We start from the raw sequence: 24,599 nt of genomic DNA on the forward strand, positions 1-24,599 counted from the left end.
ATCTTTACAAGTCCAACAGTGAAGAGAAAGTAGCTGTTTTTAATCAATATTTGAGAGGGATTTACAAACGTTTCACTCTTCAATTCAAAATAAACATTTTATGAATGTTTGCACCACCCTGACATTCCAAATATGCTAATTTAAATAATAAAATCATAAAAATATGCCCCATATTTTTTAAATGTCCTTACTTTTTAAATTCTATATTTAATACTTTGCAGAAAAAAACAACACCCAATGAGTCAAAGTGCAGTCGGTATGCCCAGGAACACAAAGTGCAGTGCAATTCAGGTTTCATTTACAGGAAAGAATCATGTGTAATGATTAACTGGCATTAGAGAGGCATAGAGTGTCAAATTGCTTCAACAATACAGGGTGGAGTCCATGGTGATAGGTGGCGTTTGTCGATGTCCAGATGGCTTTGGCTGGTCTTGGCCCTTCAGAACCGTGTGATCGTGTCCATGTCCTTTTCTTTTTTCTCCAGTTCGATGTCGCTGAACTCCGGGTTGTCAATTCCCTGCTTGCCATCAGGATGTACCTTCTCTGTGAGTTCAGAAGTCTGTACCGACAGAAAACAAAACTAAAAACATTTTTTTATGTACTTTCACCCGGAAGTTACGCATGTCTTTGGGTATCTGTGATAGCACACAATTCAAGAACACAGAAATAAAACCACATTGATTGATTATGGGCTGCCTAGGCTGGAAACATGATTCAGAGAGCCAGAGTGAACCCTTCAGAACTCTTCCCTTCATGATATCAAGAAGGGAAGCTTGTTGAATAAAATCACTTTCATTTTACCTATCTGGACCAGGTTTCCGCTAAAGTTTGCTTTTATGCAAGCTCAAGACTGCTACCAACATATCAAAGCAAAGCCATCATGTAATATGCTTTCACTCTAAACAGAGCTTCTTCCTTTTGGTATTTTGACCAAAGTATGATACTAAGTTTTACTAAGACCTCAAGAAACTATTAAACTATTATAGGAAAAAAGGGGTAAAATATGTAACATTTAAGGAATTCATGATTTACATAGAACAATCGTTCCATCAATCTGAAGTCTGTTGTGGTCCTGTTAACTGCCAGCTAAGACCAGTTACCCTTGTAGCTCCGATGAGCCCCCTTCAGCTCCACTAAACTGTTTCATAAAACCCCCTGACAGGTGTTTGATAGCACTTTTCTAGAATTCAAGGAATTTGTGTGTGTGTGTGGGGGGGTTGCTGTACCTCTGTGGAGTGTCTGTTACAGCCAAAGCAGATCAGGTCCCTCTTGCCAATGAAGAGCTCTGGACGAAGCTTCTCTCTCTTGCATCCACCTGTAAGGGAGAAATGACTATGAGCACGAATAGGTCCTCCTAACAGTCCAGTTATTTGCAGACGCTCACTTTCAGTTACATTTGAGTTCAGTGGTATCAGCAATTACTGCACAAGTTATGTAATAGTAATATGCAGCTAGTCCCTCTTGCATGCATATTTCAAGAGATTAGCATCTGAAACATGTGTTGGCCAAAACATTGTTTTGATAGCTATGACATTGTTAAATGCCCGAAGATTGCAGATACCAAAAACAGGGACCAGCTGCATATCAGAGAGGGTAGCTAAGCTTCACCTGGGGGAAGGAGACTCACCTGTGGCAAGGCTGACTACTAGACCAACCATGATGGTGATGATTGTGCCTAGAGGGCAGAAGTACAGGTAGGATAGAGAGTACCAGCTGTCTGCAAGGGGCGGCCTGTGGGTATGGACACAAGGTAGGAATCACAACTTTATGCTTCCATCATGTCCATCATTAGGTCACTTTTCATCTGGTGTTCTTATTGAGTTCAGATATATAAGCCATAAACCATACCACTGTCATGAAGCACTGCACTGGCTCAATATGCACTATTCAACAATCTATTTTTTAATTCTTATTGTTTAGATGTGGTCTAAGCGATGTTATGCGGTTTCTAAGCTAAAACATTTTTGTCACATACAGCAAACATCGCCTCATCATCCGCTAGCTGCATGTGCCCTGAATACACTATAAAAAAACACGGTCTCTGTGGACAGCCCAGGCTCCAAAAACGGCAACAAAAACAACTTGGCCCAGCCTGGACCATAAAAACATAACAAACTGCTCCAGCCAATCGCACGGTTAGGAGAGTTTCAATTTTACGGGAGGGATGGGTAGGGAGTAGCAAGCTAGCTCTCTGTTTTGTTTGAATGTCAACAGAAGTGACATTACCCAACATCGCTTAAGCACCATTAATATGTCTGCTATTTATTCTTATTATTGCTGGATCCATCCTCTGGATATTATAACAAGTAAATATCTCCGGTGTGGGATATAATAATATCTTATCTTATATTATCTTATCTTATCTTATCTTTACAAGTACTCAGTTATGTGCATTGAGTTGTGCAATGTCTTTTGGCTTCTATCTAAAGGCCTATTTCAGGAGCATGACCTGGGCACTGGGGTAGTGAGATCCATTGTTGTTGTCCATGGACTCATGGTGGTGAAGTTTGTGTCCACGATGCAGCCAGCTGTGGTGAGAGGGAGTGGGTTTGTCTTATCTGGACCAGGGGGGTAGATCTGAGCTCCAATGCCTACCCAGAGAGTGATGACCAGGCCACTTATCAGCCCACTTAGTCCTCCCTACAGAGTTCCCCCAAGAACAAAGGTCAGCATGTATAAAACTTATCATGAGATCATCATCATATACTTAACACAATGTACAAAGTATGTATTCAGATCTCTAGCCATCAGTGTATTAAGGAAATGTCACACTATGTGTGTAGCTACAGATAATCTTTTGTGTATCTTTGGTTAATCATTGTGTGAATAAATCCTTACCGTTGAATTGGCACAACGGAAGAACATGCCCAGAAGATATAGTCCTAGCAGTGGTCCACTTATCATTCCAAATATCGACAACGCAGCCTTGAGGGGGAATTAGGGGAGATGTGGAGAAAAGAGGAAAAAAGAAAGCCTTGCTATTATGTGCATGAGCCAGCAGATGGCGATGATGACCTTCATTTAGAGAGCAAGGTTCCTCTGATAGCATATTCTGTTCCAAGGACAGCACTCCCACTGTACGCCACACCGTCACAATCTGATATGATCCTGTGCCTTTTGTAAATGAGTTGTGTGTATGAGTTTCAGAGAGGAATGTTACCTGCAAGATACTGCCCATCAGTGAAGCAACTGCTGCCATCCCAATGCATACTCCACCAAAAAAAACACCTGTTCAAGAACAAACCATGAACACATTAGCAGAGATAGGCACAAAAACACCATCCATTGTTTTAATGTGTTTTTACAGACAATATCCTATGTTACTGCCTTCAGGGTTTTTTTGTGTGCTTATTTGTATGAAAGGATAAATGTCATCTGCTAGTCATTTTCTCTCTGATATAGTTTCTCCAGGAATGTAGCTGGCTCATATTACTCATGCACGCTGATACAAATGCATCATTGTCTGTGTGGGTTTAGTATTGTGATATGCTTCTGAAGTCATTGGAGTGCACACACAGTATTTGCATTCACAACTTTGTCTTAGAATGGATAAAGAACCTCTATACAAATTTCCTTTCATGCTGACCTACCATCTAGCTACCTGAATGACAGTGTCATTATAGCATCATAAATCCCTTGACTTGTCTGACAGTTTTAACTCTTACGCCAGGGATTGCAGTCGGTTTGGGTTTTGGGGGTTGAGGAAACACCAAATCGAGACTTTTAGGTTGGAAAAGATAGATGTAATGTAATATAATTTAATGTGTGTTTGTGTGCGTATAGTGTGTGTGAGAGAGAGAGAGAGAGAGAGAGAGACAGAGACATTTCATGAGGTAATATTTGTGTTGCTGCTCACACCATTGGCCTGATTCACAGTTATACATTATTCTGTTATCATGTGTCCAGTGGCGTGGGCAAACGAGGTTTGAGCTTGTGCACGGAGTGACGAGGCAAAACACTTGCACTCAGAGGTGGTCAAAGCTTTCTTGGTACCCTACAGTGCCCCCTCTCTTGAGTAAGGAAGTGTCCTCTCCTTTAAACATGATTGACATCTTAGATTTTCACCTGGGTGGTAACTTAAACATTTGATACACTTGGATGAGAAAATGACCCCATTCTTTGCACATGAAAGGCGAGTGGCAGTGTCATAAGTTATACTCAGTTGATGGTGGGATTAGTTGGAGAAATTTTGTTTGAAAACTCCATCTGTCTGTTTTCCAAACTTTCCAAAGCCCAGTAATTACACCACTTAGATGAATGCAGCCTGGGATCTCAAATGCCAGGCACTAACCGGCTTAAAGCACCAATCCAACAAATGAGATCAGACTGCAGAATGACTCAGGGTATGTGTTGGTGCTTGTTGTTGTTTGTTTGTAAAGTATGAAATATCACTTACTTAGCCCCATGTTCATCCAGGACGCATGTCTGTCAGACATGTTTGGCAGGAAGGGCTTCACAAAGTCCTCCACGGTCACAGCCACCAGGGCATTGATACTGGACGACACGGTACTGAAACATGAATCACATTCAACACACTTTTTCACTTGCACTCTCACTTAAAAAAACACAGACTAAAATGTTTTGCTTAGTTGAGGTACATGTAAAGACTGTCTACAGTGTATGTATGCTAAGGATATAGTGCCTATAAAAAGTTTTCCATTTTACTGCCTTTATAAGTGGATTTTTTTTCAATTCTTTAATACAAAATTAAAAAAAAACTCTTTAATGTCATAGTGAAAGCAGATTTCTACAAAATTATAATGCAAAATAAGCAATTGCATAAATATTCACTCCCTTTTAGTAGATGCACCTTTGGTCGCAATTAAAGCTCAGAGCCTTTTTTAGTTAGGTTTGCACGTCTTGACATTTTTCTTTGCAATACTGCTCAAGCTCTGTCAGGTTGGAAGGGGATGGGGTCAGAACTTTCTTCCATTTGACCTTGGAGTCTCCCACATGTCTTTGGGTGAACTTTAATTGAGATTTGATACGAGCTTTGACACTCATCCATAGAGCTTTGATTTTTGATTAGAACTTGGGCAAAAGTTGTTGTATGCATAGTTTCTCCCATCTCTTCTTCCACTTCTTCAGAGTTGTCATATGGGCCTTGGTGGCCTCCTCCACCATTATTCTTCTTGAACAGTCACTCAGTTTGTGGTCACGGCCTGCTCTAGGCAGATTTGCACATTTGCCATATTCCTCACATTCCTTACAATTGCTCAAATTTGCTTTCACTTTGACATTAAAGAGGGGATTTTTGTAAAATATTGTAAAAAATGGCCAATTAAATTGATTAAATGTATTAAAGCAATGAAAGGGGAAATATCCATAGGGAGGGGGGGTGAATAATTTTTATAGGCACTGTATATCTATCAAGGGTAGGCAAAATAAGCTTTTTGGTGAACTGTACACAAAGTATGCTTTTATTTGTATCATCCAATCATGTATCTGCAGCATATAGACTGCCCCTAGTAAGACAAGCCTGGACACAAACTTGACATTGTAATCATCTCAAATTACAGATTTCTTAGCACTAGTGTAATGTTCCACATATGTGTGTGCTGAACTCACCATGATGACAGTGCCAAATTTCACAAAACATGTTTGTTCATGTTCACACATTACCAGTTATCATTAACAGCAGCTCTTAGATAGCTTTAACTTGAGAAGATAATTGGAAAATTGAACACACGACACAAAGAGGCTGTTTTCCACTTGCGTTGCGATGTTTCAGATGCTATTTTGTTTAACTCTCACCTCAACGTGCCACTGTAGGCTGCTGCCACAAACAAACCAGGGATTCCTGGGAATTCTGCTAATATGTCCATTACCAGGTACGGCAGAAGCTGTTTCAACACAAACACACAAGCAGACACAGAAAGATCTCTATAAACATCCATAAACATTTGTGTGAATGCACAGGGACCAATGCTTTGAGAAATATCATGTTACCTATTGCAATGCAAAAGTATTTGAGAGCATGATTATTGTGATATATTGAGATATGTTAGACAAGGTTGGGGATTTACCTGATCCATATTGCCCACATCACCTCTGGTCAGGGGGTCGCAGTCCTTGTAAATGGAGTACATCGTCAGACCAGACAACATAGCTAAGGAAACGGTCACCCAGAGTCCTACCATGTTCACATACAAAGACCTGATAAAACACGGGTATAAGAACAAAAGGATATTATTATAAACAGAATTTATAGTCACAATAAAGCAATACTAACAATAGTTTTTTGTTTGTTTTTATATATAAATATATTTTAAAAAGATATATATTGTTAGTATATTTATACAGTACTCTTTTGATCCCGTGAGGGAAATTTGGTCTCTGCATTTATCCCAATCTGTGAATTAGTGAAACACACACAGCACTCAGTTGAAGCACACACTAACCCGGAGCAGTGAGCTGCCTGCTACAGCAGCGCTCGGGGAGCAGTGAGGGGTTAGGTGCCTTGCTCAAGGGCACTTCAGCCGTGGATGTGGGCATAGGAGAGCAGTGCTCAACCACTTTCCCTGCCCACATTTTTCCTACTGGTTAAGAATCGAACCAGCAACCCTTCGGTTACAAGGCCGAAGCCCTAACTAGTAGGCCACGGCTGCCCAAAGGCCACGGCTGCCCAAAAGTTTCATAATTAAAGTTGCATATTAAACCAGCCACACCTTGGATCAGGGCAAATATATTTACTTTATGATCTTGTCATTTCCATAACCTCTGACCTTACAGCTCCCATGCAACTCACAATTTCGCTTGTGTCATGGTGCGACAAGAGATGTAGCGCTGGACTTGGGATTGGTTGATGGAGTAGATGGACGTCCACATGAGACTCCCGCCCACCACTATGGTCCAGAAGGTGTGTCGCTGCAGAGGGTCTGGATTGAAGCTGCAAACAGACATTCAGGTCCAAAGACTAATACAATTATTTAAAATCCCAGTGTGTCTACAGAGTCTAGAAGGGTATAGTGATTCATTTTCCCACCACCTGATACATCCTACCTGTAGTCTCAGGTCAGGTTGGTGATTGATTCTCTTTATTGTTTCAAGGGCTCCACCATATTGTGTATTTTTCATCTGTCCATGCTATATATCCTATCTGATCTATTTTTTGTTGTTATATCAAGAGCATTCAGATGGAAAGTATGCTAGGTAGCCATTTTCCAGGAGGAGGAGGACAATGAATAGATCAGTACCAAACCAATGGCAATATAAATGGACAATAAAAGGTGCAGGCCAGCGTGGCCATGGTCATCATGGTGATGGACTCACTCAAAAGTCTCAAGTCGTCCTCCGTCCCCGGCATCCTTCCAGATGTTCCCCAGGCCTCCCTGCAGCACAGCTCCTCTTGCTATCACCGCCACAAACCCAACCAGCATGATGACCATCTGGAATACGTCCGTCCAGATCACCGCCTTCAGACCCCCCTGCACAGGACCCTCAAGCTAGTCAGAGCTGTCTACTAAAATGTAAACCATTGCTTTGTTGTTGTTTTATTCGTTTTACATTCACAATTATTATTATATATATATATATATATATATAATTGTATATAATTATATATATATAATATATTATGCTTGCCTTTTATTTGCAAAGAAAACTTGAATTGAGACTACAGGCACACAACATGTCAACTTTGAAAGACACGTTCACTGGAGGATAAAGCATTTCATTGCTCTCAGTTGACTTTGTATTGTATGAAGGCGATCCAACCACAGAGCATCTACAGATGCTCAGGGGTGCGTTTTCCAAAACCATAGTAGCAATTTAGTTGGTTGGCAATGGAAATTGCATTGCAACCAACAAAGTTGCTGACGTAGTTGCCCCAGATTATCAACAAACTATCTGATAACACTGTTAACTACAATGTATGGTTAAGGTTAATAATAGAGGTTGGATTTGGTTAAGGTGACAAGCTGATCTCAGTCTCTGTGGGCGGACTATCCAGGTAGTAAAGTGTTACCAAGTTGCTGTGTGACACAACACCTCCAAGAAGAAGCTATCAGTATTTATAAGATACAGAGCCAACAAATGAGCCGTTCATGAGATTTTGATATAGTGCTAAATATACCATATGAATTTGGATGGAAGAAAGTCAGATTTAATGCCTTTAACAATCATTATGAAATTATGCATTATATGTTCTTGAAGTCTGTGCATGCTAAGTACCTAGTTAACATGATTCATGACAGTGCACTTTCCCTTGCACTTTATGGCTTATTAAATCTCACAATGTACAGTATCAGAAAAAGGACTGCTAAGCTATTTTAGTTTCTTGGAGAAAGCACCATAATCTTTGATATGTTGGCTTTGAGATTGACAGGATGTGTACTCTGAGACAAAGACACTTTCAAATCTGGATCAGTTTGCAGGGTTTACAATAGAACCTTTCAACCCCGTAACTTACCAAGGTGCAGTAGATTATGCAGACCACCCCAGTTGCTACCAGAACACCCCATAGATCCAGCCCTGTGACTGTTAAAAAGAACACCAGAGACCAACAGGTTTACGACATCTCAAAACTATTCAAACTGAAAAGGCAAAGATATAAATACTATTGGGTGTTATTTAAGATGACTTCACACAAACCACAATCATGTCTTTTTTTAGAACACACAAAACAGATTACATAGAACAGTGATTTACTTGATTGTGGGTTAATAAGTCATTGACTCTGATGTTATCATAGGTAGAGTAATAGTGAGAATAGTGATTCAAACACTTTATCACAGAAGCTGTCTGGAAAGGTCATTGACTTGTGTTACTTCCAAATGTGATGATAGCACTTCAACACAAAAGGAAATTACAGTCTCTGCCATGACTCACTTTGATTTAAGGCAAGCGCTGGAGCGTAGATCACCATGCCTGTGTACAGAGCCTACAGAGACATAATAACAATTAGATGATTGACTGAACACACTTGTTTGTTGTTGTGTTTTTTTTTACTTTTTACAATTTGTCCCCTTGTTTCAATGTTTCACTGAAATGTGAATTATTAACACTGGAATCAATCAGACTAAATGGAATGGAATGTTTTCTTTCTGAAACAAGATAATCTCTGTGAGTGCCTATCCTTAAACCTTCCATGGGGCCAGGGCTCCTCTGAATAGTCATCACGCTTATCTGCCATTTGGCAAACATCAACATGTGCTTGTGGAGTGCTTTCCAAATGTTTTCGTGAACACTCACTGTTTGAGTGATGTACATGGAGGTTCCAATCACTCTTATCACTTTATTGTAGCGCATCTCGAGATACTACAAAGGAAACATAAGGTCATTTTCACTCAGTAACAAAGGAGCAGTTATTGATTAATGTGTAGTCCAAATGCATATCATTCGGTCACACTTCCCGAAAGTTTCTTAAACAAAAGAAAATCTTACTAACTGTCACAAATGATCACTTTATTTTTATAGACTGACTTTATAGACTGGATTATTTGGATAAGAATGCTTTGGATACAAACATCTGCTAAATACCAGTCAACTTTAACTTTAACTTTAACTTCAACTTAAAATGTAAATACCAAAGGTTGAGTTACAATTCTTTATTATTACTGTTCATTTTTAACTAATAAAATATACTAATAGCAGTGAGAGAAAGCGCCACTGCCACTTATTTTTTGGCATTGCATTGTATTGCTGGCAGATGGTCATTTCTGCAGTGTTGTCCTGCTTACCTCATAGGTGCTGGTGATGCCCAGTCGATAAAACAGCGGGACAAACACCTCTGCGCTGAAAATGGACATAATGGCGTAGGAGAAGACAAACAGCCAGAATGCCGTGCCGTAGCGATAGGCCTCGGCCGGCGTCCCAATGACGGTGATGCCCGACATGAAGCTGGCGGTGAGCGACATGGCCACGGGCACGGCGGTCATCTGCCGGCCGCCCAGCAGGAACTCCTCACTGCTGGTGTTCTTGCGGCTGCGGATGGCCTGGAAGAGGCCCACGGCAGCGGCCGCCAACACAATGCCAATGAACACCACATAGTCCCATACCGAGAAGAGGGCCACAGGGCCACCACCCGTCATTCTGCTGGTCAGCACCTCAGCACAGACCTTTAACTATGAAAGGCTTTTTTTTTTATCTCCCTTACAAATTCAAAAACAACTTCTTTTTATATCTTTCAAGTTTTTAAGTTACAGTCTCACAGTCATACAACTGAGCAGATAAAAGTGTTTCAAGGTGCTTCAAAATGTAAAACTTTAAAAAGCCTCCAATAAATACACTTCTTCAACTTAGATAAAATGTGGAAATCGATAATATCATCCTTGTGAATCTTTACATGATAAATAATATACTTTCAGCTTGCAAAGTAAATGCATTAGCACAGTAACTCTTAAAAATAAATAACAGCATCCACCTAGGGAGAGACACAAAAATTAAATATTTCCTCTGCAGGTCATTGTCCACTAGTCATGGTCCTGGAAATATCTCTGAAGAACTCAGGCTCCTGTGTGCAGAAAGCTGATTTTCAACTGATAATGAATATATAAATAGTGGCAATCCAGTGTATCCTAGTGTCCTGGAATTCCTTAGTCCTGTAGAACGGGCTTCGGAAGTTTCGGAAGCTGATCTTTGTGTCTGTCTTAGAAGAGTGTACGAACACTCCGTGTTTTTGGGTTGACCAGAGAAAAGGCTTTAGTTAATAATCCCTCAAGGACAAACTATACAAATGTTGTTCTCCGCCCTTTGAGATAGTAAAAGAAATAAGTCCTTTATAGCCCGGTTCATAAATTAAGTTCAGCTTGAGTTGCTCAACTGAATCGATGCAGACTGACAGCTTCTATTCAAGACAGAACCTCGAACTTGATTATGTCAACTGTTCTTGGCAAGATCATCGAAGCACATATTTATGGGTGCCTGCACCTTATTAATGCCATTTCTGATAAGATAGCAACATGACTGTCACCAGCAAGGTTAAAAAACATGTGATAACAGTGAAGACATTTCTTCTTAGCCACACTGATTTGGTTGTCAGAAGATGCTCTGATGACTTACGGTGAAAGGAAGTTTAGCGGTCGGGTCTTTCTCTGTAGAATGCCTGAAATGCCTGACCACTCTTTGCTGGTCTTGAGGGACATTTGTGGTTGTGAGGAGGAGTGATGCCAGGTCAGGCACGTTTCTGAAGCTGGTATCACAGAGAAGAGTAAATGAGAAACAACCACTGAGAAACAACCGCTACAATCAGTAACAGGCTCCATGTTATGCAAATGGAAATGAACTCTTGTGAAAAAAATCATTAACCAAACTGTGAAGCCACTTCGAGAGTTGACAGAGGCCCATTTTATCAGTGAATATTACTTTTTGAGACACCTCAAGCTCAGTTATTTTATAACCGTATTACATTATTACTGTACAATTACATTCAATACCATTATAGAGATATTCACATGTTTTTTATAACTGCCCTACAGAGCCTGTAGTGTTGATATACTTTGCAGCACATGCAGTCAAAAATATCATTGAGATGAGCTGTATCTTCTGATGTGATGTGTGCATTAATGATATGATGTAACATGGACAGAACTTGCAGGACATCATTCCTATCCATTCTTTAAAAGATGAAACTCTGGATATCGAATTACCCTATTAGCTAATTACTTTGTAATTGTGATTACTTTAAACTGTTGTTAATTCATTAGCATATGGGCTGGGCATTTTTTGTTATTATTGCAAAAGGAACAATGCTGACAAACACACATGCATACATATGCTTAAAATTCAGCAAAAAACGAATGATACAAAATAATAATGATAGTTAATTTTATACCGTCTTCTTATATAGTATGGTACCGTGAATTACTGAACAAATTCAGTATTTGTCAGATTGTTTTCAATTCTTAAATGTGTTTTTCATTTTTTCACTCTTTGCTTTCATAATCCAATCAATTTATATGTTACAGTAAATACTTAAAACTGTATTCTTTTCACTTCCCATGATGCAGGAGCCTTTCAAAAAAGTGGTAATTTAAACATCATTACAATGTCTGCTGCCAGATGCCTGGGCCGCCGCTCTCAGCGTCTTAGCTCATTATGAGGTCACAGTGGTGGGTGTAGGTTACCATGACAAGGGAACGCAGGTCCCTGTCCTGCGGAGTCTTTTAAGCGCAGGGAGATAAGGGATGCCAGGGATAAAGTGGGATTAGAGTAGAGGTATAAAGCACCGGAAGCACCTGACAGAGACAGAATAGTGTAGGCACCCAGGTGAGTGGGATGCGTGCAAACCTCTGAAAGAAAGCCCAGGGTCGTGCTTTGGTTAACTTTTTGAACGTTTTTATAATATAACGTTTTTTGTCTTGTGCGTCAATTGTTATTTTGTAAATTTGTTTGTTTGTCTTGGTGTCACGGGAACGCTGGCGACTACGCCACTCCGTCCGGCATCTTTTGTCTTGAGTGTAAATGTCTAGTGTGTAAAGCGACCTTGGGTGCTTTGAAAGGCACTATGTAACAAATAAAATGTATTATTATTATTATTTATTATTATTATTATAATTATCATTTTATTAAAATATAGTAGGGCTTATGTGACTTATATGTCACATATGACAAAGCCAATCTTTATTTGTGACTTTATAAATCATTCTCAGCAATATTTTTTCACATCTATTTACAAAAATGACAATGACAATGATATGACTCATGCCAGTCAGTGTAAACACACCTCTATTTGAAATCATAATAGTATGTGACGGTTTTGTTGAATCTTTCTGTCATGTTTTCCACCAACAGTTGTGTGGTGTATAGGCTGCGGGTGGTGATGGCTGCGTCAGGATCTGCGTCTGCCTTTCTCAGCACCGTGCTGTGTCTGCTCCTCCGTCTGGCCTTGCCCATGTGTGCTCCCACCGAGTACACGCTGTACGTGGAGAAGCACGAGTGTGACTTCTGCGTGGCCATCAACACCACCATCTGCATGGGTTTCTGTTTCTCCAGGGTAAGAGCCTGCACCAGCGCCCACCACTCATATCTGTGAATACTGACATGTCTATGGTGTTGACATTCTTTGTGGATGGTGTTATAACAAGTACATTTCCTGGTGTGGGATTAAATAAAGTCTTATCTTATCTTATCTTATATCTAAGGGTGGTGGTATATCTATGAATGTTATTGTCACTTTATTGTATATCTAGAATTGTTATTGTCACTTTGATTCTTCACTTTAACTGAATGATGGCATGTCTGAATGCTGACACGCTGGCATCCACTGTGTTAGATAATCGTTACCTAGAGACGCTGCCTATAATGAAGAGGTGCCTGACTGAAAATGCCTCTCCATGTCAAAGTGCCCTTCAGCATACGTCAGGGCCTCCATGAGCTTGTTAGTCTTGCATGGCAACCTTTTTGGTGGGTGTGTGAGTGCCTGTGTGTGAATTCAACAGACGAATGTGAGGAATTCAGGGGACAGAACAGTGGATGCCTGATGGAAAAGTAGAAATATCATCACGGTCTCGGTGACGCAGCTCAATTCATGCTATGCAGGAGGAGCGTTTTTGACACCACACCAAATGCCTGGGAGAATTTAAAGAAGAAATTTGATCTATCTATACACATTGTTTTACCTGAGAGATCTTGGAAAAGACCATTTCTGTGACATTTTTCTGTGTTGTATTTGGAAATTTCCTCCCTGCTTGCACACAAAAAGCAATGTTGTAACCTTAAAACAAAACAAGTTTTATAAGGCCTAGTTATGCAACTGTACACTTGAGTTACTGCATATCTAATGATATGCAAGTTTCTGTGCTATCCTTGACCATACATAATCTGGCCTACTTCCACTGTTCAGCATACCCGGCCTTGAAACCAGGTCTCTGGGGTACCAAACCTGACTCTTGACCATATATTATATAGCCAGGCTTGTGACAGTAAGAGCCTATGCCTAACTTTAGTGATGGAACTGTCATGTCATACCTATTTTTATGTCTTTGTGTGTGTGGATGTGTGTGTGTGTTTGTCTTATACATCCATATGCGTGAACTCATGTAAACACTCCAAAACAGGACAGCAACGTGAAAGAGCTGGCTGGGCCTCGTTTCCTGCATCAGAGGGGTTGCACCTACCAGGAAGTGGAGTACCACACGGCGGTGCTGCCCGGCTGTGCCAGCCACGCCGACTCCCTCTTCACCTACCCCATGGCCCGGAGCTGCCACTGCGGCACCTGCAGCACCTACAGTGACGTCTGCGCCCACAAGACTCGCAGCGTGGGCAGTGGCCAGTGCTCCAAACCCCTCTGGCATCTCTACCCCTACCCTGACCAGAGCAACTACATCCAGTACAACTGAGGGAAGAGAGTGAGGGAGTGAGAGAGGGGGGTAGTTTTATTTTGTGTTTGTTTCGTTTCATGTTGATAGCATGACATTTGCTGAACTGTGCGTTCTTGCTTGTGTGGGCTGCAGGAGTGGATTTGTTTCTAAATGAAAACGAAATCCTAAGTGCTCAGACATGTACAGAATGCCGTCTGGGTGAGTTGTTGTGATATCTGTAGGGGTGCACCATGGTTATTGTGTTTGCTGCTGCCGCCGCTGACCACCTCCTCCTCTCTACCGGCATTCACGTGATTGCATTGTTTATAGTTCTATTATTAGGAGGGATTGACCCGTAGTAGCCCTGTCAAACGTCACATGTGTGTGTTTCTGAGTCACCCTGCTGTGTGTGTCTATCCGTGCCACAGAATACTGTGAATGTGATGCCAATTAAAGCTGGACACTGCAAATAGCCCGGCCTAATCTGCATTAATCACATCCTGTGACACTACGTCACTCAACCACTCCTCACTTCACACTACATCCTCAGCTGCCTCACACTGTAGCTTTCCAGCTCTGGAGTAGTGGAAAGTTTTACCCTTCATAATGTAGGAAGCCTGATTTTGAGATATGGATGAGTAGAACATTATATCAATATAATATACAGATGAACTCATGAAAGAACACCCATAATTGTTCATATTCACATAACAGCATAAAACCACTGACACACATGAAAGCCATGTACCAAAGCACAATTTAACAACCTAACAAAACTGTCTCAGACAAAAGGCTGACCGAAGTTTAAGATGATAAAACATACAGCCATAAAGTCAAAAAGGTTGTGTTTCCGAAAGATAGTATAAAGAGGACGATAAACATGAAAGAGCACATCTCTTTCACATTTTATTGTCTGGACTTAGTTACACTCTCGAAACTCTTTTATATCTAAGTTTGGATCTCAAAATCTGGCCCATACCATAAAAAAATCAACAAAACTGCAAAATAGACTGAATTGCTCTTTGGGCTAGATTATTAGGTTTGCTGACTTGTGCTATAGGTTGAAAATGTGTTTTATTAATACCTATTAACAGCTTATTGTCTGTCAGTGATGAAGTATCAACACTAAGTGTCACAAAGGTCCTCGATATGTTTGGGTATGGCCGGACACGTGCCCACCACAGCAGGCAGTGAAGGTTCCAGCAAGACAGCTGGAGTTTATTTATAAGTCACCAGCTCAGATACTAATGTTTGCTAATACTCTGGGCTGTCATGTGGAAACCCGGATCAGTTGTCATTGTTTAACTGCTCTCATAAGCACATGGCTCCCTATTGATTTTTCACCTCTCTGTTTGGGTTGGTGTTTGGGCCACATGTTTCAGTCAGCACCACTCAGTATTCCAGGAAGAACAAACATGACAGCATGCACAGCATCTGAAATCCCCACAACTTTCCTCTACCATGTACAATTCCTGTAAATCTCAGCTATCAAGTTCATTTACATAAGGGCTATTGAGCTAATTTATATCTCCATATAGAGCAATAGGTCTTCATAGCAGACGCGGCTCGTTCACTTGGGCAGGAGGGGCAGAGCCCTACTAACGATTCATCCACTAGAAAAGTAGATCCACAAAATATTTTTTTAAATAAAATGTTGTTTGTTTATTATTGTAATCAGTGGCAAAGTACTCAATCATGTTACAGTTTTGTATGATTTGCAAAGACATTTCGAAAAGATCGCAAAGATCTCGTTGATCATATTCATAGTTGTTGTAGGTCTACTGTAACGTTACATTTCATTTCTGGTAGGGCAGTGACGCCCTGAAGAAATTGAACAGCGCCTGCTGTTTGTCTATGTAAATCTGTCGAACGATAATGGAACTGCAGCTAGGGCGCGGTTAGTAGAAGGTCGGGTAGGCAGATCATGCCCTGCCTACTGTACTGTATTACTGTGCTTTCTATTTGTCTCGTAAATCTGCCGCCCGAGTTGGAAAGTGTAAATTACCCAGCTTTCTTGCGGCATTTTGGGCAGGCACGCCCACTTTACCTCTCCAGTACTTTGAGGGTACCCCAGGTGGACGTCACGACCTTACAACAAACATGGCTGCCCATAGTTGAGCTGAGATGACATGTATTTTTTTGCATATGTACTGTGTTGGTCATGTTAATGTTGATGTAATGCTCTTACACACTAGATTACATTGCTGCTTCAATCCGGGTCGCCAATTCATGCATTGCGGTTTTGCTGTGCCTGCAATACAAATGTAACAATTTGTTTTCCAGCCGCTTAGCTAGAGGCTACATGTAGCACAAAACAATAACAATGACTAGCCTCCTGCTAATGCCCCTCGTGGCTCGAGAGAAAGCAGCGTTCCTGTACTCATTCGTACATGTTTACGCAGTGGGTGTACGATGATTTACAAGACAAATAGAAAGCACCATTAGTCTGCACGAAGTTTGTGAGGTCAGACAGTTGAAAAATGGCGAGTGAACAGCGTGTGTGCAATAGTGTGGAGTTTCTCAAATAGAACTCATTCGAAAGAGTTTGTAGTTAAATTAGCTATCAAAGACCTAGGACCTGATCAGCCCGACATTAACATCGTATACCAACAAACAAAGGACAAGAGTCGGTCATTTAATCGGACATTTTCACGTTCGTGGTAGGCCATATGTCTGATAAGAAGCTCTGGTTGTCCTAAACGCAATAAAATTTTCTGTTTTCCATGCCTGCTTTTCAGATCTTCTGGGGGACAATGGGATGTTTGGAGTAGGCTAGTGTAGGTGTGTGTGACATGAAACATTTTCAGAGAAGGCAAAAAACATGAGGCTAGCACTAGCATCTGAGTTGTGCAAATTAGCCATGCTGGGGAAATCTAATATTGCAGCACAACTCGATGAGGGCTACAGTGTAAGTGCTAAATCGTGTAGGCCTACGAGTTTGTTCACCTAAGAGTGACACAGATAAAGTAAGGCTGATTGCACAGACATTTGATGGGGCTAGTGTCATGAGAGTATAGAGCTGGTAAGTCCATACTTTCCGCTATCCCGCTGGACCTCTAGATTGAAAAAATTAATGCAAGTGAATGTGAAAAATAATTATTTTCTGGTCCCGTTTAATTTTTGCTATGAATGTGAACACATGTTGTCTGTGAATTTTTTAATATAAAATTTTTAATTGTAAAAAATGCAATTGGCCGGGTAGAAGTTTGATGCGGTTAAACTTTGTGTGAGAGCACTTTGTGGACTACAACTTTCCGAGGCGACAGATCACCTAGTTTCCCATAACAACCATCAGTTGGTCGAGATGTAGAGGGTTATTAAGATCGACTTTGAACATAGTGAACCATACAACTTTACAATCACACTGTTTCATAGTGTTAATGTGTTGAGTGAAGCTAGACATGTTTCGAATATTTTTGTTACCATGTGTGTTTATTCCTGCCGTTACAAAAACTAGCATCTCAGCTAATGTTAGCGATTAGCTCACGTCACAGGCGACATGTAGTCTTTCTTGTTATATCTTTTCCACAACTGATAGCCGAAGATTCATATAATATACTGTCAAACTCGTAACATGAAAAAATATATTAAAAATTCACAGACAACATATGTTCACATTCATGGCACAATTTAAACGGGACCAGAAAATAATTATTTTCTCACATTCACTTAGGTCCACTGGGGGTTTAGCGGATGGGCGGGACTTACCAGCTCTATAGACCTCTCCAGAATAGAGTCCTCACACAGTGCCGTATCCATCAGATCCATTGTCCAAATGTCTATGGGGAAATAACATGCATGCTTTTAAAGATCGCATTGCCTGTCAAACTCTGTAGGTGACAAAGTAGAAAAAGCTGCTGGGCAGATTGGCCTACACACTTCTGCCATCGGCCAATCTGCCCACCCATCGCTACCCTACAGATGTTTTACGGTATGATATTTTCAAACGCCATGTTATTTCCATAGACAATCGCCGGAAGTTGGATGGATAATGAAGTTACGGAGGGCGGACTTATTCTGAGAGAGTCTATAACGAAGAATGATGCCAAAACCTCCCTTCCTACCAACCCGGTGGATCCATCAAGCGTCATGTCAAAAACCCTACCAGCACGTTCATTGCTTTATCATGCAACAACAAATGTAGCTACCTCTCCGTTAGGTTTTGTTTTGGTGCATTTTTGTCTGTTGTCTAAAATCACAGACAGTAGAAAATGATGTTTAAACATAATTTTCTACTGTCTTAGATTTTAGTTTCACATTGCAAGTAACGCTTAACATGACCAATAGGGCTACAAATTGTGGTTACAGTTTTTTTCAGTTAAAACTTTGGTGCTTTTTTCAGATCAGAATTAAAATTCTCATAACTATTAGTGCAACCTCCACAACATTTAGTCATTTGTGCACATCATAGTAGCAATTTCTCCTTCCTCTGAACAAATTGCAAATACTTTTGGACATGTATCAGTTGCTTTCATACAATTCTCTGCTGTTTTTAACATTATCATTTTGCTTATGTCATGTCAGTCAAAATGAACTATACTTATGAATGCTGAATAGTTAAGTTCCCAATAAAACTAATAGTCTTCATTTCATTGCTTGAGTCATTACATACAAAATTGTTGAACTAGTTATCAAATTCTGTCACAATGCTGTAGAATTGCAAAGAACATACAGTAAAATGCATTATTCAGTGTCTTGTACTCCTTACTCACCTAACTACAGCAATGTGTAGCTTTACTGTAGTTTTCAAATGGCTGTACAAGTACTGTATAGTGCTGTCTTGAGCATGTTCAGGTAGTGTCACCGAGTTCTGACCTTTTTTTGCATTGGAAAACACTGAGAGAACTGTCATAATGAAAACATGACAAAGCCATTTGACTATCTTGTTCATAAACAATGGTGTCAAGACTTCTCATTTTGATGACACTGACAGTTTCATTGACATGAATACCTGCTTTTGAGGAATGGACTATCCATTTTGAGCAAGTGACGTGCTTTTGCAGGTCATCCACTAGGTTTTGCAGTTTGCACTAATTGTTTTGAGAATTGCACTAACTGCTGTGCAAATGTTAATAGTGATGTGAGAAAAGCACCAAAGCGACTGAGAAAAACTGTAACTAGTGTCGATAGCATATTGCGAGTAGTTGTGAGCCATAGGAACTTTAATCGTAGCCTATAGCCAAATTGAAATAAATGCGAATTTATGATGATAAGCCTGTCAGGTCGACTGGCGACCCATAGTTGGATAAGCAGGTACCCCCGAGCAGTCTGCATTGCTACACTGAGGGCTTCTCTGTCTGCTGATGTTTTGCTCAAAGGTCCAGGCAGTCCACATATAGCCTTCATGCCATTTCAGCTGAAAACACTTTTCATTTGTTAGCCTACTTAATAAACGTATCTTTATTAGTATCAACATTACAGTATTTAGGCTATGTTAATCTCAAGTCACTCTAAGAAATGGCCGTAGCCCTACTTTTACAGTACAGCACAGCAAAATCTATTCAAATTGCAGTCCGAGGGATATTGTCCATAAAATGTTGTTAAACTTAGCCTATAGGCTAGGATACATAATCACATATTTGGAGATGATTTGAAGTGGGCTCATATGCTTCCATAACATACTGATGTAGGCCTAAGAAAGAGAAAATGTGGTAAGGCCAGCCTATGGCATTTCTCATATCTCGCAGATATTGTTAGTCCTGTTTTGCAGATATCATGGTTATTACGCATAATAGTTTAAGCAACAATAAAAATAGCTTGTCACTAATAACGACACAAATAGACTAAGGAATGTTCATTTAATGAAGTTTCAACATTGTACAGTTTTCCTACATGTATTCATGTTCCAACACAAGCCTACATGTATCCATCATGAAGTACATGTTGCACCAATTCTGGGCACATGTTGGATACGTGTAGGTGCATGTAGGTATATGTAGGCTGCTTATAAAAAGGCAATTATTCTGATACATGTAAGTAAGGCGGGTGGTATGACGTTCGGTTGGTCGATCGGTTGGTTGATCAGATGGACGGTCGGAAGGTTTTAGGCACGATTCCCGCGTCATATGAGAGGAGCATCTTGTGGAGTGCGTAAGAAAGTACAAGACGTGTGTATATTGTATGTTGCAATAAAATAGAAATCAGGGCTGTAGTACTCGAGTCCGGTCTTGGACTCGAGTCCGGACTCGAGACCGTTTTTCTACGGTCTCGGACTTGTCTCAGACTCGCTAGTATTTGGACTTGGTCTTGTCTCGGTCTCGGCCACTGGTCTTGCCAAATATGGCTTTTGGTCTCGACCGAGTCCAGGTGTCTTTAGGGCCATCAAAATTAACGTGTTAATCGCCGCGATTCATTTTGAAATACATAATGCGTTACAAAACACTCAATAGTGTTTACCTTTGTGGGGGGCTGATGTCACGTAACGGAAACCGCAAAACCTAAAACCGCAAGCCTGAGAGTTTATTTTACTGTCTGTGGAGTTAGCTGAAGATAAAGAGGAACCAACATTTAGCCAAATAGTAGCTTTACTGCAAACTGCTTTTCACTCTTGTTAGATAACGTTTACAATGTCAAAATGCACCAACAGCAACAGTTACATAAAGACGATACTTTTCGGGTCCTCTCCATTAAGATCCAACTTGAACGTACTCCATTTAATTGAGAGAGCGTCTGAGCTAATAATGAGAAGGAGAGAAAACGATTGGCAGGCTCCAGCTGGCTTGGAGTTGTTGATGATAATTGATATCTCCTTTTTAATATAAGAAACTTATAAAAGGAAGGCAACAAAGACGAGGTTAGAGGAGATTGCGGATTTATCCGATTTCCACTACTGACCAGTTATAAACATGTATGACATGTAGGCTGCACTCACTGTGATTTGAAAAATGGACAAAAATATGAAGAGATGTCTTTGCCTTTGTGTAATGGACCTGGTGAGTCTTGAAGTCTTCAATAATTTGTTTACATGAAGCACATATTATGCCGATTGAAACACATTCCATTCAGATAGCTAGGTGACTGGCTCAGGCTCATCATTCACTTTTAATTGCAAACAGAAAATGTCTAGCTAGCATCATGTCATTACATGCTTCTATTTCCAAAGGAATGAAAACTGTTTATACCAACTTAATATCATGCTTATCATTGTTAATATTGTGCAATACATGTGGTACAAACAATATTAGAGCTTGTGGACTAGCTATAGTCTTTAGGAACTTTTTAATTGCGGTTAATCGAGATTAATTCATTTCAAAATATATATTTTGAATCATTTGACAGCCCTATAATAATATTGGAGAAGGGGAATGGCTACACTTACAAATCCTGGGTGTGTTCACACTGTTTTTGCTTTTAGATAATAATAATAATAATAATAACCCAAAATGATTGTCTTGATACTGTCATGCATAAGACTTTTTTTCCTATCCTGGACTCGGTCTTGACTCGGACTCGAACCTTTTTGGACTCGGTCTTGTCTTGGACTCGAACCTCTTTGGACTCGGTCTTGACTTGGTCTCGACTAGTCCTGGTCTTGGACTTGTCTTGGACTCAACAAAGGTGGTCTTGACTACAGCCCTGATAGAAATACATGAATACATTTAGATTAAAAAAGCAATAATTGCATGAAATACAGCTTGTTCAGGAGTCTCGAAGCGTCCGAGTCTGAAATCTTTTGAGTGGAGTCGCAAGTCAAGTCTGAAGTCATTGTTTTTGGCGACCTCATTGTTTTAGGCTAGTGAAAAATAGTTTTCGCAAGTGCAAGGATATGTGGATTCAATTAATCATTTGCTATGTCATTAGATAAAATAAATGTTCAAAAAACTAACAAGTCAAAGAAAAGCTTTATGGGATGAGATCATAGAAGAAATATCTGGTGTCTCGCAATGTTTTTTTAATTTCTATGGAAATGCACTTAGTTTATCTTTTATTTCTTTGCATTGTGCAGGCTACATTCACAAATACACTGCAAGATTGGCAGCGTAGTGGCTTCTTTTCACTGTGCTATAGCCTATGCGACTCTCGTCTGGCACACCCATATTCAGCATGACTCCTAACTTTGGTTGAAAGATTGCAGAAGCTAGGTTTAGCTGTGACAATATCCTGGGTAATCCTAACAGCTAATGTTATTTTACACAGTAGGCTAAAATCCGAATTTGAAAGCCTGGTTACTATAGTCGCCAGTTTGTAGGCTATGGCTAGTTTGCCTACTTAGACTCTGCATAATGAAAAAGCTTTGTATGTCCCCTTTCTTCTTGGGTGGCATAGCTGATCTACAAACCACAAAAAAGGGCAAACATGTACATACTGAAGGGCAAAGGGAATATCAAAATGTTTTACTTTGGCCTTTTATGGGGTAGCCTATGTATTGGCAGACAGCCCTGGTAACTTACCGTTGTCGTTGACACACCTGCTCGCTTGACTGCCAAAGTAGCCTGTGCATTGGCATTCTCCATGCGTGTAGCCTGCGTGTCAGATAACCCTGACGTTTCTTGTATTGTCGTGCTGGCTGTCGGAATGATCAGCAGTACAAATAATTTCGCTAAAATATTGGTGGGGACAATTTTGTCATCTTAAAATTTTGATTAGGACTAGTCCTTAGCGCCCCACCCTAAATCTACGCCCATGTGAGAACGATAGGCCTACGTGATGTCCTGTGCCTTTGTGCAAAACATACCGCTGTCCAGGATAAGCGCATTTTGTTACCTATAATTTATTTTATGAGTAGGCCTACATGACAATAAACAACTTGAACTTGACTATGAGAGCTGAGTGGTGTAATGCGGCCCGAAGCCTACGCTTGGAGCTCCTGTGGAATTTTGATTTCGATTTCGAATTCTCGGTTAATTTGTTTCCCTCTTGAGTTTTTCCCCCAAAGTAGTTCTCCACTGATCTGAGCTAATGAGCTGATTACCGGTACCTACCTTGTAGCTTTTATTTGTCTAGAATCTCAAAAATGTAAACTTAACTTCTTATGAATAAAATAATTATTAAGTAGGTTAACCATAGGTTAATAATGCATGAACAAAACGGTGTTTTAATCGCAAGTGGTAACATTGTGGGATTCCATTCCCCAGATTTCACTCATAGCCTAGCCATAGAAAGAAAGAGCCGTAAAAATGAACAAAATCTCCGCGGACCGTCCTTAGTGTGCCTTTTTTTTTCTAAACTTGATCATCAGACTCCCCACATTTGTCAACCCAGGAGCCAGTAATGGATTCTTCTAGGAAAATGTAGGGGTGTTCCATTCTATTTCAAGAAAAGATTCTTCTATATTCTGCGAAATATAGGTGTTGTTCTTCCCTGAAACCCACACGTCTGAACATTCTTTAAAGGTTTGTTTATCTAGCATAGGCCAGGAACAAATCCAACACACCACTCCCACTTATATCCGATTGCATACCAGGTGAGTGAAAACAATTCCCAAATTCTGCACCAGCGCACCCCAGAGCTAACGCCCCCGTTACAATGATCAAGGCCAAGATAATGGATACATACATCCATCGTATCAGTTGGGCAATATCAAATCCCCATCGTCCTGTAAAGCCAATGAACTGCAATCCCACCACATTCAGATGTAGCCTATTACTGTATTATTATGACCGCCGCTAGCGAAGCTGCCGTCATATAGGGATTGTCAAAGTTTTTTTTTTCTTTTTTTTTTTTTTTCCACATTGACCTGGCATTCTCTGGGGGTATGCCAAGTTTCGTAGAATTTCATCCATGGGGGCTAAAAATTAGGTTTTGTGTACATTTAATGACTGTACACTCATTGGCCTGTAGATGGCGGTGCACACATATACACATGCACACACACACAGGCACCTACATACTATCGGTATTAGAACGGCCGATACATAATTACAAATTCAGTAAGATTAAAAGAAAGCCAAAATAAATATTCGTCATCATCATCATGGCTGCATTTCCAGTATTGGCGATAAGTAGTCGTTTGTCCACTAGATGGCGCATCGTTGCAGTGAGACGTAATTTTGTTGGAAGTTAAAAGTGGGTTGGAAAAACAATGGACGCTTCCTACAAGGACTAGTTTACCGCAGAGAACGTCTAATAAGGATAGGATGATGTTCACATGAAATGTAATTCCCATTTATTCATGAAGCCGAAATAAATCTGAGGATGTTTATCGGACATGCTTGGTTTTTACTGCAGGTACGTTAATCTTATAATATAAGGACCTAGGTAATGTTACCGTTAGCGTTGATTGAGTGATGGAGGCCAATTTGATTGATTGCATTTGTAGAAAACTATAAATGCGGTTATACCAAGCAAATTGATAACACTGTAATTGTATCTTTCGACTGTCATTTGTTGCACGTGCAACAAAATCATTCTGTGCAATGG

The 24,599-nt window shown here is 40.3% G+C and overlaps 2 protein-coding genes across 4 annotated transcripts; one reads left to right on the forward strand and one right to left on the reverse strand.

Moving 5' to 3' along the window:
• Nucleotides 1-19: 19 nt before the first annotated feature.
• Nucleotides 20-22,665, reverse strand: slc5a8l (solute carrier family 5 member 8, like). Of its 2 annotated transcripts, none has more exons than XM_048255574.1 (17): nt 22,631-22,665; nt 11,002-11,131; nt 9,681-9,935; nt 9,193-9,258; nt 8,830-8,881; nt 8,411-8,478; nt 7,273-7,427; nt 6,749-6,889; nt 6,027-6,156; nt 5,755-5,843; nt 4,397-4,509; nt 3,161-3,228; nt 2,839-2,925; nt 2,450-2,640; nt 1,628-1,731; nt 1,227-1,315; nt 20-559 (listed from the first exon to the last, which is right to left on the reverse strand). In XM_048255574.1, exons 3-17 carry the CDS (start codon nt 9,876-9,878, stop codon nt 440-442), a joined length of 1,671 nt encoding a protein of 556 aa, XP_048111531.1. In that variant the 5' UTR covers nt 9,879-9,935; nt 11,002-11,131; nt 22,631-22,665; the 3' UTR covers nt 20-439. The 2 variants fall into 2 exon arrangements, with proteins under 2 accessions (XP_048111531.1, XP_048111530.1); XM_048255573.1 differs by having other exon boundaries at nt 9,681-10,064.
• Nucleotides 11,888-14,304, forward strand: tshba (thyroid stimulating hormone subunit beta a). 2 transcript variants are annotated; one of them, XM_048255576.1, is made up of 3 exons: nt 11,888-12,207; nt 12,733-12,934; nt 13,998-14,304. In XM_048255576.1, the coding sequence occupies exons 2-3, from the start codon at nt 12,761-12,763 to the stop codon at nt 14,277-14,279; spliced, it is 456 nt and encodes a 151-aa protein (XP_048111533.1). In that variant the 5' UTR covers nt 11,888-12,207; nt 12,733-12,760; the 3' UTR covers nt 14,280-14,304. The 2 variants fall into 2 exon arrangements, with proteins under 2 accessions (XP_048111533.1, XP_048111532.1); XM_048255575.1 differs by lacking the exon at nt 11,888-12,207 and having other exon boundaries at nt 12,600-12,934.
• Nucleotides 22,666-24,599: the final 1,934 nt, after the last annotated feature.

The sequence above is a fragment of the Alosa alosa genome, chromosome 10, assembly GCF_017589495.1.
Source record: "Alosa alosa isolate M-15738 ecotype Scorff River chromosome 10, AALO_Geno_1.1, whole genome shotgun sequence".
Classification (NCBI taxonomy): Eukaryota; Metazoa; Chordata; class Actinopteri; order Clupeiformes; family Clupeidae; genus Alosa; species Alosa alosa.

Coding starts and splice junctions, on each gene's coding strand:
- slc5a8l (XM_048255573.1), bottom strand. CDS start 10,031: ATGACGGGTGGTGGCCCTGTGGCCCTCTTCTCGGTATGGGACTATGTG. Junction 5,844..6,026: donor ATGTGGGCAATATGGATCAG/GTAAATCCCCAA, acceptor GTGTTGAAACAG/CTTCTGCCGTACCTGGTAAT. Junction 560..1,226: donor GTAACAGACACTCCACAGAG/GTACAGCAACCC, acceptor CTGTCGGTACAG/ACTTCTGAACTCACAGAGAA.
- tshba (XM_048255575.1), top strand. CDS start 12,716: ATGTTTTCCACCAACAGTTGTGTGGTGTATAGGCTGCGGGTGGTGATG. Junction 12,935..13,997: donor TGGGTTTCTGTTTCTCCAGG/GTAAGAGCCTGC, acceptor ACTCCAAAACAG/GACAGCAACGTGAAAGAGCT.